This window comes from Perna viridis, chromosome 5 (assembly GCF_037379345.1).
Source record: "Perna viridis isolate PV_CMFRI_1.1 ecotype Kerala chromosome 5, ASM3737934v1, whole genome shotgun sequence".
NCBI classification, from domain to species: Eukaryota; Metazoa; Mollusca; class Bivalvia; order Mytilida; family Mytilidae; genus Perna; species Perna viridis.
The window spans coordinates 10326216-10352500 of record NC_142449.1 but is presented as its reverse complement, the minus strand read 5'-3'; the positions used below and the strand labels follow the sequence as shown (position 1 = coordinate 10352500).

Below are 26285 nucleotides of genomic sequence, written 5' to 3'. Positions count from 1 at the left end.
ATGTCTGTTTTCCATGTCTGGTCTTTGTCCCTGGATTACATTCTTTTGATTACTGCTATAACCTTGGTTCCCTTGATTACTCTTTAGTATTATGTATTGATTTTTAAGTGATAGTTCTCAGCCAAACTGGATGCTGTTAAGTAATCAGCTGAAAACTAGAAATTTCCCTGGCATAAAATAAGAAATTGGCACTTACAAGAACCAATAAATGAAAAAAAATTAGCTTAGTATTTATTTTTATCATTGAAAACATTTTGTAACTTGAGAGCATATGATTTGCCTCACACAATGATACTATTGACACCAAGGATCAAATCATAGGCCTCTCAGTGACAAGCCAGTGACAGAACCCATTCAGATAAAGAATTAACAATTTAGTCAAGTCAATTAACTGGCTATTGAAATAATTAAATCTACCTGCTACAACACAAGTCAAGTAGGCTGTCCCTGCCACACTTCACTCATCTTGAATGTATTCTCTTTCTTTTGTTCTTCTTCTAACTTTATCAAACAATTCATTGAACTGCAAATATGATCTGAATGTTTAATGTACTTGCCCATTATTCTCTTCTGTTTCACAAGAGCCTAACCCAACTTGAAATAAATATACCTCTGATTGTATTATTCCAATCAAAGATGATCATTTCTAAGACAGAAAAGGCAATCATTTTTCAAATTGATGCAAATTTGTCTGTTTGATACACATTATTAACAATCACAGGTTATGTGAAGTATGTTCTCCATCCATGGAGAACTGTTATACTTCCAAGTTTTGGGGATGAATAATATGAGACAGGTGAAAACTGAAAGAGTAATCAAGGGAACCAAGGTTATAGCAGTAATCAAAAGAATGTAATCCAGGGACAAAGACCAGACATGGAAAACAGAATACTCCAGATGATATGCAAGTTCAAAACCCCAAAGCTTATGAAATAGGATTAATTCACATTAATCTCTTTGTTTGTTTTAAGATTATTTTTGAAAATCCAAACTTTAAAACCTCAAGGATCAATGATCCTTATTTTCTTTTCTAAATGATACTGACATATTTGCTTGTTGCCATTTCCATTTTCATCTGACATTTATCCTATAATTGAAAAAATAAAGAGTGTTAATGTTTTTTCAATACTTAGAATGTAATTTTTATTTTTATATTTTTTTTAGAATTGTTAAGGAACTGGTTAGCAGTGGGAAAAAATCCCAAATCAAGAGAGTATTAAAGATTCTTGGGGATGACTTTGCTCTCTCTCACAATCCTAATGCCAGAAATGGTGGATTTATTGGTCTAGCTGCATCTGCTATTGCATTAGGAAAAGTTAGTAATATTAGGCAGGTTAAACCTGTTAGAGGATTACATTAGCCTTATTGGTGATTACCCAAGTTCTAGTAGATGAGATGACTTGTCTGTGGGCTAGTTTTTTTCCATATATTCAGATATAAAATTAAACTAGCTTACTCTAAATTCAGTTTGTTTTTTTTTCTCATTCAGAACTATTTGGTCATTTTGCCTGCACTAAATCCATAAGTTCTGGAAGTAACTTCATGTCAAAAAGAAATCAGACTCTCAGTGCTTCAAATATGATATCTTAAATTTGTGTTTATTATCATCTTGAGGATTTTATCCTGTTTTATTTAAATTAATTCATTTCATTCACTTTATTGAAGCCAGATTTGCAAATAAAAATGTGTATGTCCCATGGTGAATATAAATCAAATCCATCATTAGTAGTCACAAGTCCTTTTCAGGAAGCAAGTGTATATGTTGAGGACTTGATAAAGCCTGTGATACCCTCTTTCACAGACCAGGACAGCCGAGTCAGATACTATGCATGTGAATCACTATACAACATCTGTAAAGTCTGTAGGGGATTTGTTCTTCCATACTTCAATCACATCTTTGATGGAGTCAGTAAGGTAAAGTAAATTAGAGGTCATTATAACTAAGTAATGGTATGATAAATTGTATGGTAGATGACAAACCTGAAAAAAATCAGTAAATAGGATCCTCTGCCATATCAATCAATTTTAACATTTTTAAGGCTCCAAGAAGAACATCTTTCAATTACTAACTCCTCAAAGGGGGAATATAGTGTGGTCAAACTTTGAAACTTTGATACGACATTTTGTTTTTTGGCCCACCTGGCCAAAGGCCAAGTCAGTTTATGCCATCACTTGGCATCTGTTGTTGTCGTTACTTAAAATAGAACACAGGGGTCTGAAGGCAGTTTTTTGCAAACAACTCAAAAGCTGTTGCCTTTAGCAAATTTCTGCAGGCTAATATTGTTCAGCATCATGAGTTGGACCTATGCTGAAAGTTTCAAAATGATTCGTCAACTGATGTAGGGGTTATGGCCCCTGAAACAGTTTTTTTAGGCATTTTTTGCATGTGCAATTTTGAAAATCTTCTTCTCAAAGTTTGCAAATAAAAATGGAACTTAGGGATTGGAAGACAGATTTTAGAAGATAATTCAAAAATTGTTGCCTTTAGCAAAATTCTGGTTCAGGTCATGAAAATGCTATTAAAAGCATTTCCTGCATTTGACAATTTAGTTGATTTTAACTTAGCCTCTCTCATTCCTCAAGTTTTTCAAATAAGCAAATGGTTAACCAGGTGAGTGATTCAGGCTCTCTTGAGCCTCTAGTTACTTAACAGCATTAACAAATTAAGCTAAAATAGCATAATTGTTTTACTATTAATATTTGTTCTAATGTTGTTACATGTATTAATTTTTTTATAATTAATTGGTGTGTTTACATGTATATGAAACTGCATCCAGTGTCCAATTATAAATCTTAAGAAGCAAAATTTTAGAGGGAGATAAGTGAGGGGATTTCCTTCCGAAGGAGAGAAGGTTAAAAGCTTTGTCCTCTGCATGTATTGTAGGACAAATGACTAAAAGATTTGTATTGATTAATCATAGTAATTTATTACATAAATAATTCTTTGACTACTATTTGACTCAATGATATCATAATACTTTAGAGATTTAATCATGGGTAACTTCTTATATTACACAGTTAGTATCTGATACTGAAGTAAATGTGAAAAATGGGGCTGAAGTCCTAGATCGACTTATAAAAGTAAGTTTTGAATAGATTTATGCCCAGGTAAGTTCTTGGTTGATTTGAAAAGGTTAGTATAAAAATACATTTTGGATTGACTTTCTAGTACATGTATAACAAAGAGTTGATGTGAACATAACTGCTGGTAGACTTGCAAAAAATCTTGTTGGGTTAGAGGAATTTTTTCAATTTGGAAAATGGGTTTGAAATAAACAATTAATAAAAATAAGCAACTACACAGGTTTTAGTGTTATTTTTCTCATAATTATCAGATTGTCTTACATTCTTAGTTCAGATAAAGGAAATGGCCAAATTGTTTTTTAATAAACAGTTTAGAATTTTCTCTCTTACTTTATTTCAAGGATATAGTGACTGAGAGTGCTTCCTTTGATCTGAAGGCATTCATCCCATTGCTTCGTGAGAGAATTTATACTAGAGATCCCTATGCTAGACAGTTCATTGTGTCATGGGTAGGATATATTGATAAATAATTGTAATTCTAATGCAACAACAAGTGTAATATTAAATTTAATTAGATAATTTTTTGAATTTCAAGTTATCAATGCTTTGATTGTCTCCTCAGTTATTTTACCTACAGTATGAGTAGACATTGTATTTAAGATTTTAATTGCAGTTTTCACTAATGAATTTTACAGTTGCATTAGAATAGTGAGAACTGTTTTGTTTTTGAGGACTTGTTATCCATAATTGATGCCAAAAAATGTTCAAATACAATACATATATCTTTTTACATTATAACAAATATATTATAAGATTTCTCATATCCAGATATGTCTACTAAGATTATCTGATGAGAATGGAAAACTCATGTGTCTACTAAGGTTATCTGTATTTACACAAAGGATCAAGATATGGTTAAAGTCGCTGGAAATAAGAGAAAGTTGAATAATTTAATTTTACTGTTTATTTCTTGTCTGGGCAAGATAGGTTATTTGCCATAAACCAACGTGGTACTGTGAAATATTAACATTGATCGATCTGCAGTCGACAGTTCAAATAATTACCAACTAAATATGGCCTTGATGAAGGGACAAATCAGAATTTTGACATAAATTGATTAGAAATTAAATTATAAAATTGTTTTTAATTTTTTTTAGGTTGTGGACTGTGACCCAAAAACATTTTAAAGAAATAAGGGTCAAAGCATATTTTAACAATTGGTCTCAGATGAATGTTGAGATTGATTTTTGGGGATATGACCCTAAACATTTAGAAATTTTGAATAAGAAAATGGATGAAATAAATATTTTGGTTTAAAAAATGTTTGAAAACTTTATGAAATATAGATGCTTTCAACTAATTTTCTACAGCCTCATCAAATATTTGTTTTGAATAATGTTGCCATTAAAATAATGGCTAGTTGGTTACGTTTTTTAAACAAAGGATACGGTACACTTAGGGATTTATTTTGGCCCTTTCTAGGCTGAATTTCTAAATATGGTTATAGAATGTTACCAATCTGCATTTTTGTTCAAGACTTAAGGTTCCGCTAAAGTCGTAATCTAGGACATTAACTGTCAAGATGATTTTAGTCAACATGATAAGAACCAATTATTATGTTTCTGAAATCGTTGCTTAATGCTTTTTTATACAGTATTCTACATATAAGCAAATATGCTTTAGCCTACATATCTAGTGCAGTGCAAGCTAGCAATTATTTGTGACGAATAGCCAGATTTGAATAAAAATTTGAATATTTCATGTTAATTGATGTTGGTATTTAGCTGGATCATGGCATGAAATATCTCAATTCATCTAAATTTAAAGAAATGGCAATTGCTTCAAGAAAATTAATGCTAGCTTGCACTGCATGATACATTTAGGATCAAGACTACATGAATTCTGATAAAATAGACCGAAATGCGTCAGAATTACTGACTATCAAAATATTACATGGGTCTGAAATGGCGCTGACACTTGTATTTCATGTGGAATGGGTAATATATTTCCTGGCTTTGTTAAATTCCAAAAAATCTGCTATTTTGACCAATGATTATGACATAAATGCGCAGTGTAAATAAATCATAAATAAAAGCAATTAAATTTTAGGTTTAATACTTCTGTTCCGCAGCTAAAAGTTTGGTGTGATTCAAACATCAATTTTCAGGAAAATAAGTGGGTCTACTTTACCTGTAAACATACCTCAACCTTTCTGGATTTGTATGACTTTTCTCAGTTGAGTATGAAAGGATTTTTTTTGGCTCTCTAAGTTGCCAAAGGGGCACTAGCTTAGATAATGATTACTTTGAAATATATAATCAGTTTCTAAAGGCACATCTTTTCAGTCCTAATAAAAACTCTATATATTTCTTCTTGTATTGTAGATAGCTGTTCTAGATGCTGTTCCAGACATCAACATGTTAGTGTTATTACCCGACATCCTAGATGGCCTGTTTTCAATACTCAGTGACAAAAAACCAGAAATTAGAAAAATGTAAGTTCAATTTTTTAAAACAATTATTATTTATTTACACAGTTTTTCCCTTGTTTGTACCTATAGTATTGCTGCAGTGTACTACACTCTTTATAGAGGATATTGTTTAAAAATAGTTTACTTTCTGCCTATTAAACCACACAGCGTGCAGAGAAACAGTGCTTATTTCTAACTCCATGTTACACATATATATGTACATTAGGTAAATAAAGATTTTCCCTTACCCTGTTTTTTTTAAGGTGTGAGAATGTTTTAAAAGATTTCCTCAATAGTATAGACAAAAATGGTACTGATGTAAGATATGAAGCAATGGCCAATATACTTATCATGAAATGTCATAGTGATGGTAAGTCAGATATTTTTATGTTAGTAATTCTAAGTCAGACATCTGGTGTGAAATGATGATAATATTAAGCTTAACATAATTGTTTCAACAATTCTTCTAAAGAAAACTGTACAAACTCAAATTAAGCAGGTATTACAAACATTGATAACATTGACTAATACCAAATATTTCAGTAGAAAAGGGAATAGAAGGTTGTAGAATATCTTGAAAAATTTAGAAATTAGTGAAATTATGAATTATAGATTCTCCTGCAGTCTCGAGGAGATTGCTGACTATCTAAATATTACATGGGTCTGAAATAGCGCTGACACTTGTATTTCATGTGGAATGGGTAATATATTTCCTGGCTTTGTTAAATTCCAAAAAAATCTGCTATTTTGACCAATGATTATGACATAAATTAGCAGTGTAAATAAATCATAAATAAAAGCAATCTCGAGGGGATTGCAAGATTTCTCTATTCTTGGTAGTTATATTTTAGATTTCAACCCACAAGCCTCAAATTTAAATACCGAGATTTGAGAAATCTTGTAATTCTCGAAAGAATTGGAGGAGAATCTGTTTCTCCCACAAAATCTGTTGAAAACTCGGAAATGTAAATTGGCAGGAATACTCTTGCAGAAATTTAATCACCCCCCAGTGATTAAAAAGTCACATGCATTTTTAATCACTAGCTTAGAATGGGAGATACCATTTTAAAACATTTTCATCATTAACTCTTTGACATATTGTTTTAGATGAAATAATCCAGTGTACAGCAATGAGATGGTTAACAGTATTTGTTTCAAAAGCTGGTCGCACAATGTTAACACATACTCAAGGAATTTTAAAAGCAGTTTTACCTTGTCTCACCAATCAGTCACCCAAACCGTATCCTTATAGTTTAAGTATTTTAAAGTATAACAGTAGAATATCAGGGGTTTTAAATTATGATACAGCTCTTATCAAACACATATAGGATTACACTTTTGAGGTTCTGACATGGAATGAAATTATAGTACGTATTGGATTCTACTTGTCCACGCATTCATCTGTTTCCATACATCCAAATTTGGTATGTGGCATTATATACATGGGACATGTATTATAAGCTATTTTGGTGCTGTCATTTACCAACTTCCTTAATTTGGTGAAGGTATACCTAGCACAGCAAGGCATGCAACTTCATGTGTATACTGCACAGCAATTTGTTGGTGGCCTTTTTAAATATAAAAGGTATCAGTGTGTCATTTCTTGTCTGGTAAAACCGTGTTAAACTCAGTGATAACAATGAAAGGATTAACTTAAACAGAAAACATCATCCTTTTGTTAATGACTGTGTATCATATCTTTGAGTGTTTCTTGTAACCATAGCAATTTTTTAAACATGTTGTTTATGAAAGATTCTAGCAGAAATCAAAAGAATGTAATCCAGGGACAAAGACCAGACATGGAAAATATACAAACACAACAAAGAACATAAAATAACAAAAATAATACATACAAAGTAACAGAAGTAAAAGGGCAACTCTGACTCCACTAAAATCTTGGAGCATGGACCAGGTGCACTGGTAAGGTAAGGGTCCACTGCTTTTTCTAGAAACACTCTATGAAGTTGTAAATTCAGAAGTTATTGCAATGTTTTTTGTATTGTTAAAAATGCGAGAAGGATGTAATCACAAAATTTTAGTGAAATGGTGGCTGAATTATTTATATTCAATAGCATAAAAATTACATATTTACAAAAAAAAAATGACAATAATAATGCAAGCGGTGATTTTTGTATTTACAGTATGCTGAAAATATTTTGTTTTAGTGACCAAAGTAAATGTAAGACGCCAACTTCTCAATGAACAGTATTGTAACAGGGACTGGTCCTGAAAAAGTTGAAAATAAATATTTTGCCCTACTTTTCCTAGAAAATAAATAAATTTTCTTACCTCAGTGCACATACTTCATACAGTGAAATGAAAATAAATTACCTTGCTTTGATGTTGTTGGAAAAGACTTTTGTCCTTAACTAAAATAAGTGTACTAGAATCCGCTAGAAAGCTGAACACAGCAATGAAGACATTGATATGTGAGCAGGATGATTTACCTACACCAACAGTTGCAAGTCCTGGGGAGTATGAACCAAAGACTAAGGACCAAGACAAATCACAGGTCAATGAAGGGGAGACAACTCCTCCAAGTATAGAAACTGCAAGGTCAGTATGATAGTGCTCTGAAAAATAATGTCAATTTTTCTTAGATGATTTTTATTTGCCTAGTCTTTATGTTGCTTCAACTTGGTTATTGACTATGGCTTATTTTCTTTGTGTGTCTTATTCAATTTATGTATGTCTGCATGCTTTTATATTTTAATATTTGTATGTCTTGTGTCTATTCATTCTATGTATAAGTTGTTTTAAAAGCTCATAAGAGCTTATGTTGTTGTTAATATGAAATGTTACTATACTGTTAATTAAAAATTACTTACTCATTAAACAAAACATTTCTTATTTTGCCCCTTGCTAAATGAAAATTCAGTAGTCATAGAAATATAAAGTGATACTACAAAATCTGTCCACCAGGCATTCCAGAAAGTTTTGGATTTAGGAAGCATTACAAAATACAAAAATAAAGCATTATAAGAAGTTTCCTATACCAAGATTATATACTTAACTAACTTTTTAAATTATTTAGTTGCTTAAAGGGAAACTATGCAAACAAAAAAATCAAAATTTTACATGCTGTTTATGGTATAAGAAACATGGGTTTACATCCATCTGATGTGTAATATGACCAGAAAGCTGTGTTAAAAGCAAATGTGAGGACCACTATTACATGTACTACATTGCCAAAAAGTCATGTGACATGGAGGTTGGTCTGTTGACTGCAAAGTTCCAAAATTACAGAGACTCACAATTAACAATATACAAATAATCATTTGATTAGAAAAACATACTTTTATAGGCCATCCTTGTAAAAGCAAAGTGAATGTTGCCTAACAATTTGTACATATTTTACAAAATGTCTTAGACCCAACTATAACAACTTATATAGAAGCTTGTTTTCATAAGCTATATGACCAATTCATTTTCTTTTTGTGACATATACTGTCATCATTTTACAGTTTAATAATCAGGTTTGAGCATTGTTGATTTTATTTTCTCCTACTAGAGTAATAAATAGAGCCAACTTAACCATAATTTCCATTTAAAATAAGAATTTTTTACTGGTGATATATGTTCATGAATGAGACATTACAGTTTATGAATGTACTTAAGGACATGCATATTTAGTTAGGTTCCATTTCAATAATTTAATATGAATTGTAAATTGCAGGGGACAAATTTAAATGCTAAAAAACTTAATGAAGTACTTTTATTTGGTAACAAAAGTCAGTCAAAAGTAGGAGTATATTTTATCCCTTTTAGTACATCAAACCGAAGCAGCAAGTGTGTAAAATTATTTTATAAAATTATTCTATCAGCAATTTGTGAAGGCTTAAACATGGCTAGCAAAGCAAAGCTTATGTAAGTTAGAAAAATTTCAGCAGAAGCTATTTATATATTTTCAGGAGAGAAACATTTTGAGTTCAATTTCATTTCCTATATGTATGAATAACAAGGTATTATTTAAATTTTGAATCATTTTGGAATTTAGGAAATGACAATGAAAATAATGTGTAAAACTAACTCTTACTTAGGGGATTACTCTAATGGCATGGCTAAGAGATAAGGTTAGTTGGATAACAAAAGGCATGAACAACTTAATAACCCCCATAGTCATTACAGCATGACTCAGTCATGACTAACCCCCTTAGTAGAGGTAAGATTAATAAATGATTTTTTTGGGGCTTTTTTTTCTTAAATCCAAAGTAATTCCAAATTCAAATAATACCTTGATGAATCCATTCCCAATTGTATCATTATTTCTGTTTTCATTGTTATGGTATTTTTTCTTTATATTAAACATTTCAACTACATAATGCCCCCTTTTTTGTGATAATATGAACTATGTAGACTATAAGACTTTAAAGAGACATATTAGAATGCTAAGAGGTGGAATGCATTTTCTGTAGAAATTACAATTGGTTTGACATTTTAATTGGTGGCAAGGTTTGTATAAAAAAATGATACCGATAAGACCTCACATCATTTTGATGTGAAAACTTGGGTTTAGTTGTAAGACTGACCTGTGCTTTTGGTTAATTTGGCACCAAGACCAAGTTTATCAGGACCTGATCAAATAAGCACCATAGTAACAAGTAAAATTAACATTTGGTGAAACTTAGACCAAGTAAAATCGGGACCTTGTCAAATCGGCACTTTGAATTTTTATTCTTTTAGAAATAGTTATTTGTTTTAATTACAAAATGTACTTCATTCTATCCATTAAGATATTTATTAGGAATGTGAGTTGAACTTCATTGTGTATCAAATGTAAAAAACATGTGTGCAAAAATAAAAATATAGAATGTCACAATGGATAAAGAATTTGATGAAGTTTCATCAAATTCTATTCAGCTGTTTTAGAGGAGTTGTGGATTAGAAGTTTGTCCCCTTTTATCAAGCAATGACTTACTCCGTGTTTTGTAACAGGAAACCCCAAAAGTCATGCATTTGGAAAATCAAAATAAGAGGTGCATAATGGCATCCTCTGGTAAAGAATTTATGAAAGTTTCATTAAATTCGATTCAGTTGTTGAAGAAATGTTGTGGATAAGAAGAAGGTCTCCTTTTGGTCAACCAATGACAAAGTCCATGCCCAAAATCCATTCAAATAGAAAAAAAACAAGATAAGAGGTGCACAGTGTCAGCATGGCAAAGTAAGTGCAGCAGCCATTCATTTATACACACACAAAATTTCATTACCACAATTATGCGGTACAATACTCAGCAACTCAAATCAACCTTACACTTCTTAATGTTGTCAATTAAAATGTACACATTTAGAACTTTCTAATCAACAGGAGACTAGCTTAAATTGTAAAAGCCAAATCTTCTTCCAAACAGTGGAAAATGAGTTTCATGAACTATCTTCTGTTGTGAATGTCCTAGTAAAATCCTTCAATAGTTAAATGTAACACTTCACTGGTAATAAGACACACCTGAACAAGCCAAATAGGCCAGTATTATTGTTCAATATCAGCTTTGGGTCCGGTAATTAACATGGCAAAATAGGCCAGTATTATTGGTCAATATCAGCTTTGGGTCCAGTAGTTAATATGGCAAAATAGACCAGCATTATTGGTCAATATCAGCTTTGGGTCCAGTAGTTAATATTGCAAAATAGACCAGCATTATTGTTTAATATCAGTTTTGGGTCCAGAACTTGTAAAAATTGAAAAGTTTCCCTTCAAGTTAAAAAAACAAATTTGAAAATGCATGCTTTTTTTATACTTTGACAGTAGTGACATGGTTGCAGTGCAGTTAGACGTTAAGGAAGTGATCAATGTTTTAAGTCAGATGTTGGAGGAAGGACATTTTCAGTCCAAGATTGCTGCACTAGACTGGATTAATCATCTCTTACAAAAAGTACCAAGTAAAGTAAGTGCATGCTAGAAAGAAAAAAATTAAGGTGCTTGCGTTGAGATTTATAAAGATTTTATTTCAGGTAGGAGTGGTTTTAATTATTTTTATACCCCAGATTTTGGTAGTGAAATTTGGATTTTGCAACTTATGAACTACAAAGCACATGTACAAATCAGACTTATACAACTACGAATGCAGAAATAGTTTGGATTTAACTCCTGAATTGCTGAAATATTAATAAGAGAAAACTTGGAAAATATTTAAGTTATCAGGAAATTTTATTTGTTTGTGGAATTGGCTTTTTACATGTAGTGTTCAATACTACAAACTTTGGAAGAAAATGGGGAAACGATTGATGGTTACAGATTTGACTATTTATCATAGAACATCTTATGTCAGGGTACACATGCAAATGTGCAACACATGAGAATCGTATGGTTTGCCATACACCATATAATAATCATATGTTTCAGTTTACATATGATAATCACATTATTATCATGTGATAATCATATGTTTTCACAAACATATGATAGTCATGTTTTAAAGCCAAAATTAACATATGAGAATCATATGATAATCATATGACTATAATATGTTAAATATCATACAATTGTCATATGATTACCATATGATTATCATATCATATTGCCTGTGTAGTCTTCTAATTACTAAGTTTTCAATCCAATATCTGAATTGATGCACTTTGACTGTAGTAAGTGGGAGGTGGAATATTTAAGTAGACTTCTTGACATGTGTGCCTGACTTGAGTAATCCTTAGGCTTTTAGCATGTTTTTATATTTTTATTTTTGTAGACGTTCCTTAATATGGAAGTATTATTTCAAGTCTTACTAAACAGCTTGACTGATGAATCAGAGGAGGTATGGCATTAACTCAGAATATATTCTCAAAGAAAGTTTATATATTGATTTCAATATAATGGATATGTATGTATTCCCATGGCTGATATGTATGTACTCCCATGGCTGAATGACCAAAAGAAAAGACAGAAAAAGACTTGGTTCATCTCCAGTCTTACTTTTAAAACATCAATGTCGACATTAACTGAATAGAAATCTGTTTTATTTACTAATATGGTTATCCTTTCATCCTTTCTGAAATTTGAATAATGACAATGAATATGAATAATAAAAGTATACAGCTGCATTATGACAAATTCTTTTCTTTTCAGAAGATAAACATAGATACGCAAAGAAATATTAATGTTATTGAACAGGCCATTTGATACATTTCCCTAAAGAAGAATTTATAGAATTAAATATTATACCATTATGTGTGATTCTACATAATGTAATCGATATATGGTAGTTATCTGAAGTCTAGTTTTTGTGCAGTTTAAAATATTAGGATGAAAGCAACATCAATTCTGAAGAAGACAGATTCACTGTAATAATCAAGGGGATGTAACTAAGAAACATATCTTTTTGACCAAAAATGACAAATTTTCAATAAGAATTGTAAATTCACATTGAAGAGAAAATTTCTTTGACTTAAAGGATAGGATAATGAACATTGTGTTTCTCTTTTATACAGGTAGTGTTATTAGACCTTGAAGCATTAGCTGAAATTTCTTCTAATCCTGCTGGACAGTCACTACAGGAGGAACAAGTAGATAAACCACAAAGGGAGGCAACTCCCGATAGAAAAGATAAAAAAGAAAAGGACAATAAAAGACGTTCAGTTGATTCAAGGAGTACAGCTGCTAAAAAAGATCAGAGAGTTCCTAGAGTTAAATTGACTGTTGAATATCAATCTAAACATGGACTAAATAGATATTTTACTAAGTTTATGGTTAGTTTATTGCACATGTTTAAGCTGGATCAACAATCTGCCGAGCCTAAAGAAAGAGAATACTTTATTATAAGGTATAATTATACAGTTCATTCAGCTTCAATATCACATTCTGCATTTTAAGCTTTAATTGTTTGAAGATAAACAATTCACATTTAGATTCTAGAAATTTGTGAAAATTTCTGCTTTAATTGCCAAAATCTCTATTATATGTGAATGGATTTTCTCTACATTTTCTTACTACACCAACCATACATATCGTTTATGATAATCATCATCAGATTTCTAAAACAAAGTAAAACATTGAGAGTTTATGGAATAAAAGTTGTTATTTGGTAGCATCAGACCAAAGCCAATCAAAATTTACCCCTGTCTACTATAAAAATCCTTATATTTTGTAGATAATAAAAATCACATAGTAAATATTTAATAATTACTGCATTGACAATATCTCAATTGAAGAAATTCAATTATGTGAAAAACTGTATCTTATGAAAAATATGCAATGATTTTGCTATGTATTAATTACCAGAAACATAAAGTCCACTTTTGTTTGATGGTTCTTTTTGAAGATTGTTTTGGTCTCAACTGCATCTGTATTTATTTCAGGCAGTTGTGCCATTTATTGAATGCGGAGGATATTTTCCAGTCCTTCTCCAAGATACTTGTAGAAGAAGATGACCTAGATTTTGCTAAAAAGATGGTACAAACACTAAACACTATACTATTGACCTCGACAGAATTGTTTGGTTTGAGGATCCAACTGAAAAATCTTAATTCACAGGTCAGATTGTTGTTTATATTTACAGAACAAATTTTAAGTCTAAAAGGTTCTTACATGAGTGAAGATTTAAGATTGGGTTACATTTCACAAGTTTGAGAAATTCATGTCTTTTTAAGAGTGGAGTGTATATAACCCTAATCATTGCTCTTCAACAAATGTATCTGTTTCTTTTGTGAAAAATATATATTTTGTTTCATAGTGAGCGCCACCATTTCTGGAAACAAAGTATACACTGACATCAAATTTTCTCTTGCATTTGTATTGAATATGTCTTTGACACTGCCACTTAAAGATGTTTCATTGGTTAAGAAGGAATTAAAACAAGCATGTGTGACCTTGTCTTACACGTGTAGTCTCAACTCGCACTTGGCCATTTCCAAAAGTAATAAACTTAGATTACTCCCCCCCCCCATAACTTTGGGTACAAATAATTATAGATGTGTTTTTTCATTACTCTAGTCCTCTTGTCTAATACTGAGATTACTACTGTTTTATCCATTTGATACTTGTATGCACAATTCCAGAAAGCCTGATTTATCACAATATTTCACTTTAAAGTGTCTGTGCCAAGTCAGGAACATAGCAGCTTATGTCATTTTTTTGTGTATCTTTCAGTTAATGTATTATTTGATACTCTTCGTCCCAATTTATAATTATGGGTTGTTACCTTTATGAAATTTAAGGTGAGCTTGTGAAACCACTTACTAATCGATTACATGCTGGAGTTTGCTTATTACCAACTGTAAAATGGGGAATGATAAATGTACTTAACACATTACTTTTCCTTTGACATAAAAAAAACTCTCATAAAGTTTGTGGTGATTTTGGTGGATATTTGGAAATTAATTCAAACATATGAATTATTATCACCACAAATTTAGGGTTATTCCTCCTTGTGCTTATACATGTATATACATGTACATTACCTGTAAGTAGCTGTATTTGCTATGTCATCGATCATTGATCAGTTTCAGACCAATCATCATAATTTTGCTGATGAGTTTTGGGACTGTTGTAGGTTACAGACCACCAATTCAACCAATGAGCATTCGGAACGTACGCAAAAATAGTCCTACGCAGAAATTACCCCTGTTCCTCATAGTGCTGTGAAAAAAGTTCTCATCTTATTTAAAAAATTGAAACAGTTTCTGAAAGGAAAAACATTTCTGTACATTTTATAGGTGCATTTTGCTTCTTGTGATGTGAAGCCTAATCTCCATAATGATTTTTAAATATACCCCTATCTTGTGAAAACACTGGGATTTCCCATGCTATTTATAGACCCTTCACTTCCGGTGACCAGTACTGCACTGCAAGTCTGCTAACCCCACATGCCATTCTGAGGGTTGTGAGCTGACATATGTAGAATCATGCTGATATATAGTCCTCTGCAGGTTAAAGTTAAGGTAAAGTCCAGAGAAGCCATTGAATATTGTGAAATTAGCATAGAAGCCTATGGAAAGTGGAATTAGTGGTTTTTAGCCTTAAGTAGAAGCCATGACAAAATGAAAAGTTTTTTGAAATAGCTTTAAACTACTTGAAGATCTTGTTAACTTTGCCATGAGAGGAATACACTACAAAAATCCTTCAAAATATGCATTTTTTTAAGTTATAGGTCCAAATTATTGAAAATTGGTCTTTTTGGCTGATTTTTATGTCCTATCTTGTAAAAAGTGTAGAAAAGTTAGTAAAAATATCAAATATTAAACTTTGAGGGCTATATTTACCTAAATATGGTGGTAATAAGCACTTGAAATCAAGTTTTGTGTAGATTTGAGCAAAAATTAGGTTAGAAATGAGGAAAAACTCACTTTCATTACTGCGGTTAAGGCCATATCAGCATTCCCCTATGGCAACATGGAAAATCCATTATTGAGTACTTTTTTTGCTTTAGGTGCCCTTTACTGGTCATGTTTTAATGTGAAAACACTGTATTTACAAATTTAAAGCCAAATATATCACCTTTTGTGAAAATTTAAAGATTTAGGATTTTTGACATGTGATCAAGAAAAAGGGGGAGGCATGTCAGAAATAATTTTTTAAAAATAGACCAATTTCTCAGAAAATGATTACTTTTAAAACTATTTCTTCATTAATATTGTTAAAAAACAAGTTGTGATTGATATTTTTTATTTGAAAAGTCAGAAAAAGTTCTTTGCAAATATTTAATGCATTTAAGTATGGTAGAATATTGTCACTTTTTTGCTCGCACAACTTGGTTACCCTATATTTAAAAATCAAATATTTAAAAAAGTGCTTGTCACATTTCACTGAAACTTTGCAAATGCATTCAGTATGTGTGTAGGAAGATACCTGTATAGTTATTTATTTTTTCTAAGACAAAAAGTGACTCTTTAGGTTACAGACCACCAATTCAACCAATGAGCATTCGGAACGTACGCAAAAATAGTCCTACGCAGAAATTACCCCTGTTCCTCATAGTGCTGTGAAAAAAGTTCTCATCTTATTTAAAAAATTGAAACAGTTTCTGAAAGGAAAAACATTTCTGTACATTTTATAGGTGCATTTTGCTTCTTGTGATGTGAAGCCTAATCTCCATAATGATTTTTAAATATACCCCTATCTTGTGAAAACACTGGGATTTCCCATGCTATTTATAGACCCTTCACTTCCGGTGACCAGTACTGCACTGCAAGTCTGCTAACCCCACATGCCATTCTGAGGGTTGTGAGCTGACATATGTAGAATCATGCTGATATATAGTCCTCTGCAGGTTAAAGTTAAGGTAAAGTCCAGAGAAGCCATTGAATATTGTGAAATTAGCATAGAAGCCTATGGAAAGTGGAATTAGTGGTTTTTAGCCTGTATATTCCAGGATTAAGACAAAATATAAATCACCCCATTTTACAACAAAAAAAACACACAATTTTCAACCTACAAAAAAAAACAATTGGAGGATATACTAATATATATTTTTTTTACTTTCAGGATAGCTGCTCTTTGTTCTGTAACTTATACATGTCATGGTGTCACAGTCCTATAGCTACAGTCTCTTTATGTTTTCTGTCACAGAACTACAGTCATGCTTGTCAACTACTGCAGTCATTGTATCTTTTATGTCACTAAAATCAATCCTCGAATTATGAATATTGCATAGAAGTTTTTAAAGAATGATACATTTATGAATCCCTTGTGTTATTGTTCTCTATGATTTAGTATTAAGTCTTTGACATCTTTGGTTTGACTGAAAACTGTAACTATTAGCCTTTTAGTTGACTGTGAAATTGTCACAGATGTCAGTTGGTCTTAAGATATTTCATTATCTTTTTCTTTGAAGTTTGTCTTATTATAGTCAGTTACCAAGTTAAGGTTACTTTGCAGGGTTTTAGATTATGCCTCCCATTTTTTGTAACATGTAAGTTTAAATCAAACTAACTTACTCAAAGATTTTAAAAAATAAACATGTATAAAGGTTTGGCTTCATATTCTGATATGCGTTAAAGATAAAGATTATTCTTAGATGCTTTGAAGGAGAAATAATCCAGTTTAAGGGAGCCAAGTTAAAGTTTGTGATATCTTTTTAGCTCACCTGGCCTAATAGATATGTGAGCTTTTTGTCATCGCTTTGCCTCAGTCATCTGTCATCATGGTCTGTAATCTTTTTTAAAGATATTCCCCTCTGAAACTACTGGACAGATTGTAACCAAACTTTGCTTGAATGTTCCATAAGGCATCTTTAACAATCTTTGTGTGGGGATTTTTGATTTAGTTAAAAAACCTGACCTCTGTTACTAGAAATAGATCATAATGGTCAAATTGCAGAATTTTGCAAATAACTAAAAAATAATTGGGTTTAGCTTAAATATGGCAGGAAATCAAACTGTTCAGCATAATGGAGTTGATATTTGCTGAAATTTTCAGAAAGATCTGTGAACAGATAAATGAGTTGTTGGTCCTGAAATGGATTTTTGTTCCAGAATTTTTCATTTCCATCTTTGAAAATCTTCTTCTCTTAGACTCCTAGTAGGATGGATAATACCCGAACATAGCATAAATGTTTGTAAGGATGTCAATTACAATCTGTGGGTAGGGATTATTGATCTGTCAAAACTTTCCTAAAAATTAAGGATTTGTGGAAATAACTTGAAAACCAATTTTCAAAAAATTAAAACTGATCAGCATGATGAGATAGGCCTATGCCAAAATTTCCATGTTGCTCTTTTGATTAATGTTGGAGCTATTGTTTTTGAAGGGTTAAAAATTACTTTGAGAAATTTATTTTATAAAATGAAATCTGGGGGATATTAAGATGTTCTCTATTGATTAAATGATTCTTGTGGCAATACTACAGTAGGGTAAAGAACCCAGCCTTAGAAGGCTAAAGAAACTATTTTTGACCAAATGAGCGATTTAGGATCTCTAGAGCCTCTCACAGTTCTAGTTCAGCATGTAACATGTAACTTAGATATTTAGGTAGGAAATTTGATGAAATATGTTTTTTATTGAATATACAGACAATCTGATGAGATAAATTTGTTATATTTCTTTGACTTGTGAATCAGTGGTGAACTGGAGATTACTGTTGATTTCCTCAAGGAGATTGATAAACTTGTACAATTGATTGAGTCCCCTATATTTGCATGTAAGTATTTGTTTGATACATGTATCTTATTATTTTGTCCTTTAGGTTGAAATTACTTACAGGTTCCTAGGATAAGATTTTACTGAACAGGTACATGTAGGATTTTACTGAACATGTACATGTAGGATTTCATTTTTGTAGATGTATATCGTAGCTTAGGAAAAGAAAAAAACAGAGAAAAAAATTTTAAATATGTAATTAGAAATTGGATTGGAGTCTTCCATAAAATCAAATGCTTGCCTTTTTTTCCATGATGTCCATTTGTTTATACTAACATTTTGCCATTAGTTTATATTGTGTATTTCTAAGTTACATGTATGTATCTTTGTTTCCATCTTTAATTTCAAGTCCATTTGTAATATTTTAATGTTATCCTTCCATTCATATGGAGATGGAACACCAGAGAAATATGTGAATAGAGGTTGGAGGACAGATTTCCTATCCACTATCATTCTATCATTATAACTCTTAAGTATTCTATCATTTCCTTGTAGCTTGTTTGATTTTAACACTTATCTAAAAAGCCTCATTTCAATTCCAGATCTTAGATTACAGTTACTGGATGCACAGAACAATCAAGATTTAATCAAAAGTTTGTATGGTTTACTGATGCTATTACCTCAGTCAGAAGCATTTAAACTTTTACGCAATAGACTTGATTGTATTCCTCAGTACCAGTTAGCTCTCATCAATGATAAGTAAGTCGTGTCTGTAAGTCTGTTCTCCAGTCTTACGGCATATTATTTATATCAGGTTTTTTTTTCAAGCACATCTGTATATAATTTTAAACATAAAACATCCTAGTTTACTCATGCTTTGCTTTCTGTTCTGAAATCTGTAAAGTTCATTGCATATTGAGGTCATAGTGACACTGAAGTCAGAAGAAGTTGAAAGCTTGAATGAATGACACATTAGATTGTGATGTACTACTCATCATAATTCACTTTTCATCAATGCCCTATACATGTTCTGTTGTCTATTCCTCCTATAAGGAAATTTACACAACCAAGCATTCAAACTACTGTCAAATATTTTAGAAATTTTTTTCATAATTTGGTGGATTTATTAGAAGATGAAATCCCCTTTACTGTTTTGTGTGATAAATTTATATTTTGGACTTTAACTATGTATGTTATTTTTAATGTGAATACAAACATTGGTAATAATCTTTCTGCATTCAAATTTATGGAGAATTCTTCCATATGAATCATACTTGTATATTTCTGATTTTATTATTTTATTTTTTTATTTTTCAAGGGTATTTGTTATTTCTGTTTTTCTAATTTATTTTTCCAATTATTTTAAAAATGAATGACAGTTGCTGTAAAGTCATTGCACTGATAAAAATCAAGGAAATTTATCAGGGGGAAACATTAGTACAGGATGTAGGTTTTATCTTTGCGAATAGTATAATAAACTGAGCCTTAGTTCATAAAAAATATGTTCTATAGTCAAATTATTTCCTTTATTCACTCATAAAATTTAAGTGTACGGAGTGACCAAAATGTATATTATTATTGATGATTGAATGTCAGTTGTTAACTTATTGAAGTAGTACAAACATTTTACATTAAAAGTAAGGTTCCTAACTGAGAGTTTAACTGACTTCCGTAACCACTTATAATCTTGTTAATAATACGAAATAATAAAGGGAGATGTTTGTTGTACTTCTTCCTGCCTATAGTTGTCATTTGACCCTGAGTTTCTATAATCACGTAAAATATATTTCTATGAGGTAAAATGAGAGTCAATCAAAGGACATTTTTAAATGTGGATAGAGAATGACAAGGACTATGGTCAACCAGGGTACAAATTCATAAAAATCCTTAAATTCTTCCTCAGCTCAAAATATAACGAACCAGATTACTTGAAATCCAAGATTTGAAGAAATTCTCAATTTGAGATATTTATGGAACCTTGGCTAAGGTTACTGAGCATTGGATTGGCAAGTGGGTTGTGACTGAAATCTTTTAGGAATTTTTGGCCAAAAAGAGAGACATAAACAATTATATTCCTGATGTCCAAACAATAACTTGAATAAAAGTGTAAAGATCCCTTTGAAATTTTACCACAAGGTGCCATTTCACATAAGGAAGGATCTGATTGATTTTAGGGTTTGGACTTGAGCCACTTAGGAATTTGCAATAAGGAAAAGACAAGTTTCATTGCAAAAACTTGAGTGAAATTGTATGCAACTCTATGAAATTGAACTACAAGGTTTCTTCCTGAATTGATTTAATGGACCAACTTTTATGATTAAGGTACCAAAAAACTGTCATAAATAATAATTTTCTTCTTCATTGTATAAATGTCATTTCTTTTGTCTAAATGCATACTAAATGCATACTTTTATTTGTTGGTACCAATTTTCATGGTTTAGGGAAAAATTATCAGTTCATGAATTCTTGAATTCATGGATTTGCAACTTTATCAGAAAAAAAGAAAGGAAAATTTCCTTTTAGTTGGAAACCAAATTTCATGATTTACCAAACCCAAGAAAACCACAAAAATTGGTACCCAACAAACAATAATACTTTCACAGTATTTTGAAATCTTTGACCACCTTTAATATGGTCATAATCATGTATTGTGTCAAAAATTTAATCTAAAACCATAGTTAGAACTATATCAGGTTTGAATGCTATGTCCATACTTCTTTCAACTGTTCAAGGTACTATCTTTGCGGTTGTATAAAGCTGTTGTCAAGAGAAACATAACCCAATATATATATATACATGTATGTATATCCTTTGCAATTCAGATGTAGATTTAGTCTTTCTTATATTAGAACAGAAATAATTCGTTTAAGATATGGTGGTGTACCCATTTACACATGGGTTGGCTTTAACATTCATATTTTATACCTTGCCATCCCTGGGTACAACATAATTGAATATAAAGACCCAGCCCATGTGTAATTGAGGACAATACCATACTCCCCATGAATTATGTCATAATTTTCATTGAAACATAGATGTTCTTATGAAATCCAATATATATACTAGCAATAATTTTGACAAATAATGAAAAAGTTCCATTAAAAAATACAAAAATCTTCATGCTAATATAGAATATTTTTAGGACATACTGAAAGCAGTCCAACTAGCAGAAAATAAAACCAAATGTTGAGGAGCAATTTCACAGTGACAGTGCAATTAAACTACATGAAAGTAGATGTCTTCCAAATCATTGTACATGTGATGATTATTAAGACTGTTTTTAGTTAAGATAGTTAAGACTATCTGTTTTTCACAACCGTGTTTGATAGACATACAGATGTCATTTTATCTTGGTAAATGATAAAAATGTACATGCTCCACCTACTTTCTATTTCAGCATTTTTATACAAAGTGGAGTATTAAACATGTACCTAAATGTTTATATAATTTTGCTCATTACAGTTATACTTACATTGTTGTATTTTGTATCACAATGATTTTTTGTGAAAAACACTTCAAATTATCATTTTATTCACTAACACTCTACAAAAATATCATTGTGAACATAAATATGATGGTATTGTTACATCAGCTCATAAAATTTAACATTAAAACTGATTTAATCTAAAAAAGTAAAGAATCTTTTTTATATTTTTGAGAACTTGAAAATGTCTAGCGACTGTTGTAATTGAATTCTTGTTGTAAGTTCAAGTTTTTTAAGTGCCTGTTATTTATAATTTGAAAATGCTGATTTAGCCAAACTTACATTTGTATTGTGAGTGAACTATAGGTATAGTACATGTAAACATTCAAGTTTTATAGATCTATCAAATATAGTCTTCACAGACCACTCATAAACAGTGATAGCATTTTGGATTGAGATAGATACCATTGGAGTGTCATCTTGTTTTCTTATCATTTTGTTTTCTTTTTTCTATTTCTGTTTTTATGCTATATATGCTGGGAACTTTTACAAACTAATACTCTTAGAAATGATATAAATAAATTAAATTTTGAATGATTATTTAGTCAAAAAAATTTATTGAAGTATCTCTTTTAACTTAACTTCTTTATGACTTAAAATTATTGTCTCTACTGTACACTGTAAGACTATACTTTCCTGTACATTATACTATTCTCCTATCATGTAAGAGGTTGGTATGCTATTCATCCATAAACCAGGAATGACTTCAAGTCAGAAAATAGATTGAATGACAACCTGTAACATTGGTGGAGTAGTTGGTTCTACTGTTGGAACAATTGATTTAATTGAACGTGAAAATGGATGGGTGGGAAGTTTTATGTAACTTTCAGTTTTATGCATCATTTAACATTTAAAGTAATGTCTAATTTAGATTAGAGAAACAATTACAATGTAGAGTATCAAGTTTCTGGATGTGTGACTAGTTATGTGCTATTAAATGGCCCATAAAATAAAATTAAAGGGGGATAATTCACACTTAATTTGCTTTGATGTTGGGTTAATTGTAGTATTAACCTGTCACCAGTGTACACTTAACCAGGTCATATATACAGTGACAAAGTAACAGATAACATTAGAGAATGTCTGGTTTATTTACTATTTATGGTCTTTGAATGACAATAGATTCTCATTAAATTGTGTTCACCTTGGTACTATCATGGTTATTTGAAGTGGTATGAAATATTTACTAATTCATTTTGATACAGACATATTAGCATCCAGTAGAGGTCACTTGGTTTGTCTGTTTTTAAAAAGGGAAATAAAATTTCATGGCATTGAGATAACAAGCATAAATTAGATTTCTTATTCTGCAGCATTTGACAGTTTTATAAATAGTTGGTACTTGAGATCATATTCTTATTGGTTGGTATATATTGAAGTCTGTTACTGCAATAGATTCTCCCATTAGTTGCTTTGGAAATTTTTGGATGCACTTGTGAAAACTACTGCTCAGCCTGATTTTTAACTTAGCTGTTTTGTTTGGAACTGAAAATTGTGATATTTTTTTGACTATTTTATGATTGCCTTGATTTTATGAGAATTTGGAGAAAAAATATTTTGTTGTATTCCAATATTTGTGATTTCAGGGAAGGTCAAACTTTCCAAACTCATTGAAATTTGAACTTAACAATTGAAGTACAAAAAATATTCCACTGTAATTCAAAACTATGTAAGAATACCTTTTTGTTCTATAGTGAAGAAAATAACTAAATAAAAAAAAACAGAATTATTTGTAATTTATTTTTTGTCAGTACTTTTTATAGGATTTACATTATCAACTTTCATTGTGGTACAAGATATGATTCATTCCCAATTATTGTCAATCCTAAATAATTGAAATAATCTTAATTTTAGTTAATGCAAGGATACAGCCTTACAGGTTGAATTAAGGTTGCAATGTAAAAACTACAAGTATGGCCTATCAATCTCCCTTTGTTTTACGTCATAGGAATCCTGTATATAAATAACACAGGATAGTCATTACCGATTGTCAACATTCCATGACTTCATTTTCTTTATTTGGTTTTAGGTTAAAGTGATGGATTACAAACTTAAATTGAGTGCAACCCTTTTAGACATTATTTTTTCACACTTTTTGTATCATAAACTTTATTCTTGGAGTTATTGTCTATAACCAATCATATTTATAAATGTATTTCTTTATACTGCCAATTTCCTGTTCTTTAACAAACAAAAAAAATGTGTGTAAAAATATTTCTTCCTTAAGGCCTTCTCAAATTATTCATAAGATACGCTGCCATTTTTCAAAATCATAAGGATGAAAGGAAGAATTTTATTTTTTTATTTTTTTGTTACGTTTGTTTATATACATATACTTCAGAAAAATACTGCTTTTATGTGAATAACTATGAAAGTCAAATTAGGATGAGTTTAATATGAACAAAAATCCATCAACAAAAATTAAAAGTGTGTTTACACTTATTGAAGACCTATTGGTGGTCTCTGAAAGTATTTACTGTTTTGTATTTAGGTTATACTCTGGGGCATTTGTTGCAATTCACCATATTTGTTCTTTTTCTACTGCATGCTTGCCGATGTTCATTTGATATTTGGTACATAGCTTTACCATGGCAAGTTGTTCTGGTTTGATATTTTTCTTTGCAGAGTTATGGCCCTTGTACTTAGGAAATTAATGCAAATATTTGTAAGCTAAATGTTTTTAATGGTTAATCTTAAGGTAAACATTGAAATGAAAAACAACATCTGTCCAAAATTACATTTACTTTAATAAAATAAGATAAATTTTCTGACTTTATCTGTCTTTTTCTGTGTCTATTTATCATGAAAATTGACACTTATTTTGTCATTTTTATTAACTGAATTATTCATAAATGAAAAAAAAACTTATGTTAGTAATCCTGTTGATTTTTTCCAACAAGAATAGTTCACTCATTTTTGTGGTTTTTGTGGATCACCAAAGTTGTTAAGAAAATGGTGACATATTCAAACACTTCAAGATAACATATTTTATATTTTAGTGTTCCTGAATGTATAAGAGAACTCTTTAGATTTTAGTGGAAAGTCATTCCCAATATTTAAAACATGTGCCACTACTTGATATTTAAGTAGAGGTCTCACTGCAATATGGTGTACTTGTACATGTACAATGACTTTGTAATATAAATACATGTTTAGATTGTTTTGTGTGCAGTATTTAATGATGAACAAGTTCAAAAGAATGCATGAAAACAAATGAATAAAAAGTGATTTTAAAGTGCTTGTAGTAATATTTTTAGATAAGCGCTATTTAAGCTCTGTCAATATTAATGATGATAATTTTACTGTAAATGTGTTTTATAAAACAATTTGTAATGTTGATGAACTCTTATATACTGTGGATATTCTATTTTTTGTGGGGTAATAATATTCTAGATTTTCATGGATGTGGCACACCACTACATTTAGTTCCAAATGAAATACAAATTTCCTATTCAATTGTATGGTAGTTGTCAAAAATCATAAATTCAAGAATTTATGATTGACGTGTTTGACCTGTACCATGGGTAGTGGTTTTGACCTTGAACTGTGACCTCAAGTTCATATTCCTGTTTTTTGGGGGTTTTTTTAGTGATAAACTCATGTCCAGGCTGTAACTTTTATGTCTTCCAATGTGGGCTTTTGATATTTTGCATGTAGGTAGATCACCTAAAAACAATGTGTCATGTACCATAGATAGTTGCCTATGACCTTGAACTTTGACTTCAATGTCGAATTCCTGTTTTTTTCGTTGACTAGCTCTTGTCCAGGCTGTAACTCTTTTGTCTTTCAATGTTAGTTTTGATATTTGGCATGTGGGTAGATCACTAAAATCCACTCATAAACATGGCTTAATTGCCACAGTGGAGCACACATAGATGGATTCTCTCTCAGTGATTTCTAGTTTTTGCTATTTTTGGACATGCATAAAAAAAATTGGTTCCACAAAATTAATGTTTAACACTATGAAGCGCTTATCTCTTTTGAAAACAATGAAAATTTATACCCCTGAATATGTTCAATTACAGAAAAGTAACCATGAAAATTTTTAAATCCGTTCACAGTAGTTTGGACTTTGGATCCTACCTTTTCAGAGATGCAATGCCTTTGTTGAAATATAGATATAATTGCAGTACGCTAGTACATGAACCTAAAGGGACCACAAATTAACTGATTTATGTAATATAAGTTATTTATAAACCAAATAACTTCTTCAGTTGCACTAAGAAGAGACCTTAACAATAAGGGTCCCTATTCGAGAGATAATGTGTTTAGTTGATGGCCTATAGATTCCATGATCATCC

General features: G+C 30.8%; 1 protein-coding gene across 1 annotated transcript in view; it reads left to right on the top strand.

Annotated features, from left to right (window-relative positions):
• Nucleotides 1–26285, top strand: part of LOC148615930 (protein VAC14 homolog) — a 31603-nt gene that overhangs the window by 2516 nt on the left and 2802 nt on the right. Inside the window, exons 2-16 of the mRNA XM_088582587.1 lie at nucleotides 1165–1315; nucleotides 1747–1914; nucleotides 3019–3081; nucleotides 3426–3533; nucleotides 5409–5518; nucleotides 5758–5864; nucleotides 6602–6734; nucleotides 7874–8050; nucleotides 11238–11376; nucleotides 12178–12243; nucleotides 12917–13248; nucleotides 13784–13958; nucleotides 16908–17026; nucleotides 18482–18561; nucleotides 19103–19259. Coding sequence (XP_088438713.1) covers nucleotides 1165–1315; nucleotides 1747–1914; nucleotides 3019–3081; nucleotides 3426–3533; nucleotides 5409–5518; nucleotides 5758–5864; nucleotides 6602–6734; nucleotides 7874–8050; nucleotides 11238–11376; nucleotides 12178–12243; nucleotides 12917–13248; nucleotides 13784–13958; nucleotides 16908–17026; nucleotides 18482–18561; nucleotides 19103–19259 — 2085 coding nt within the window. The remainder of the gene's footprint in view (nucleotides 1–1164; nucleotides 1316–1746; nucleotides 1915–3018; nucleotides 3082–3425; nucleotides 3534–5408; nucleotides 5519–5757; nucleotides 5865–6601; nucleotides 6735–7873; nucleotides 8051–11237; nucleotides 11377–12177; nucleotides 12244–12916; nucleotides 13249–13783; nucleotides 13959–16907; nucleotides 17027–18481; nucleotides 18562–19102; nucleotides 19260–26285) is intronic.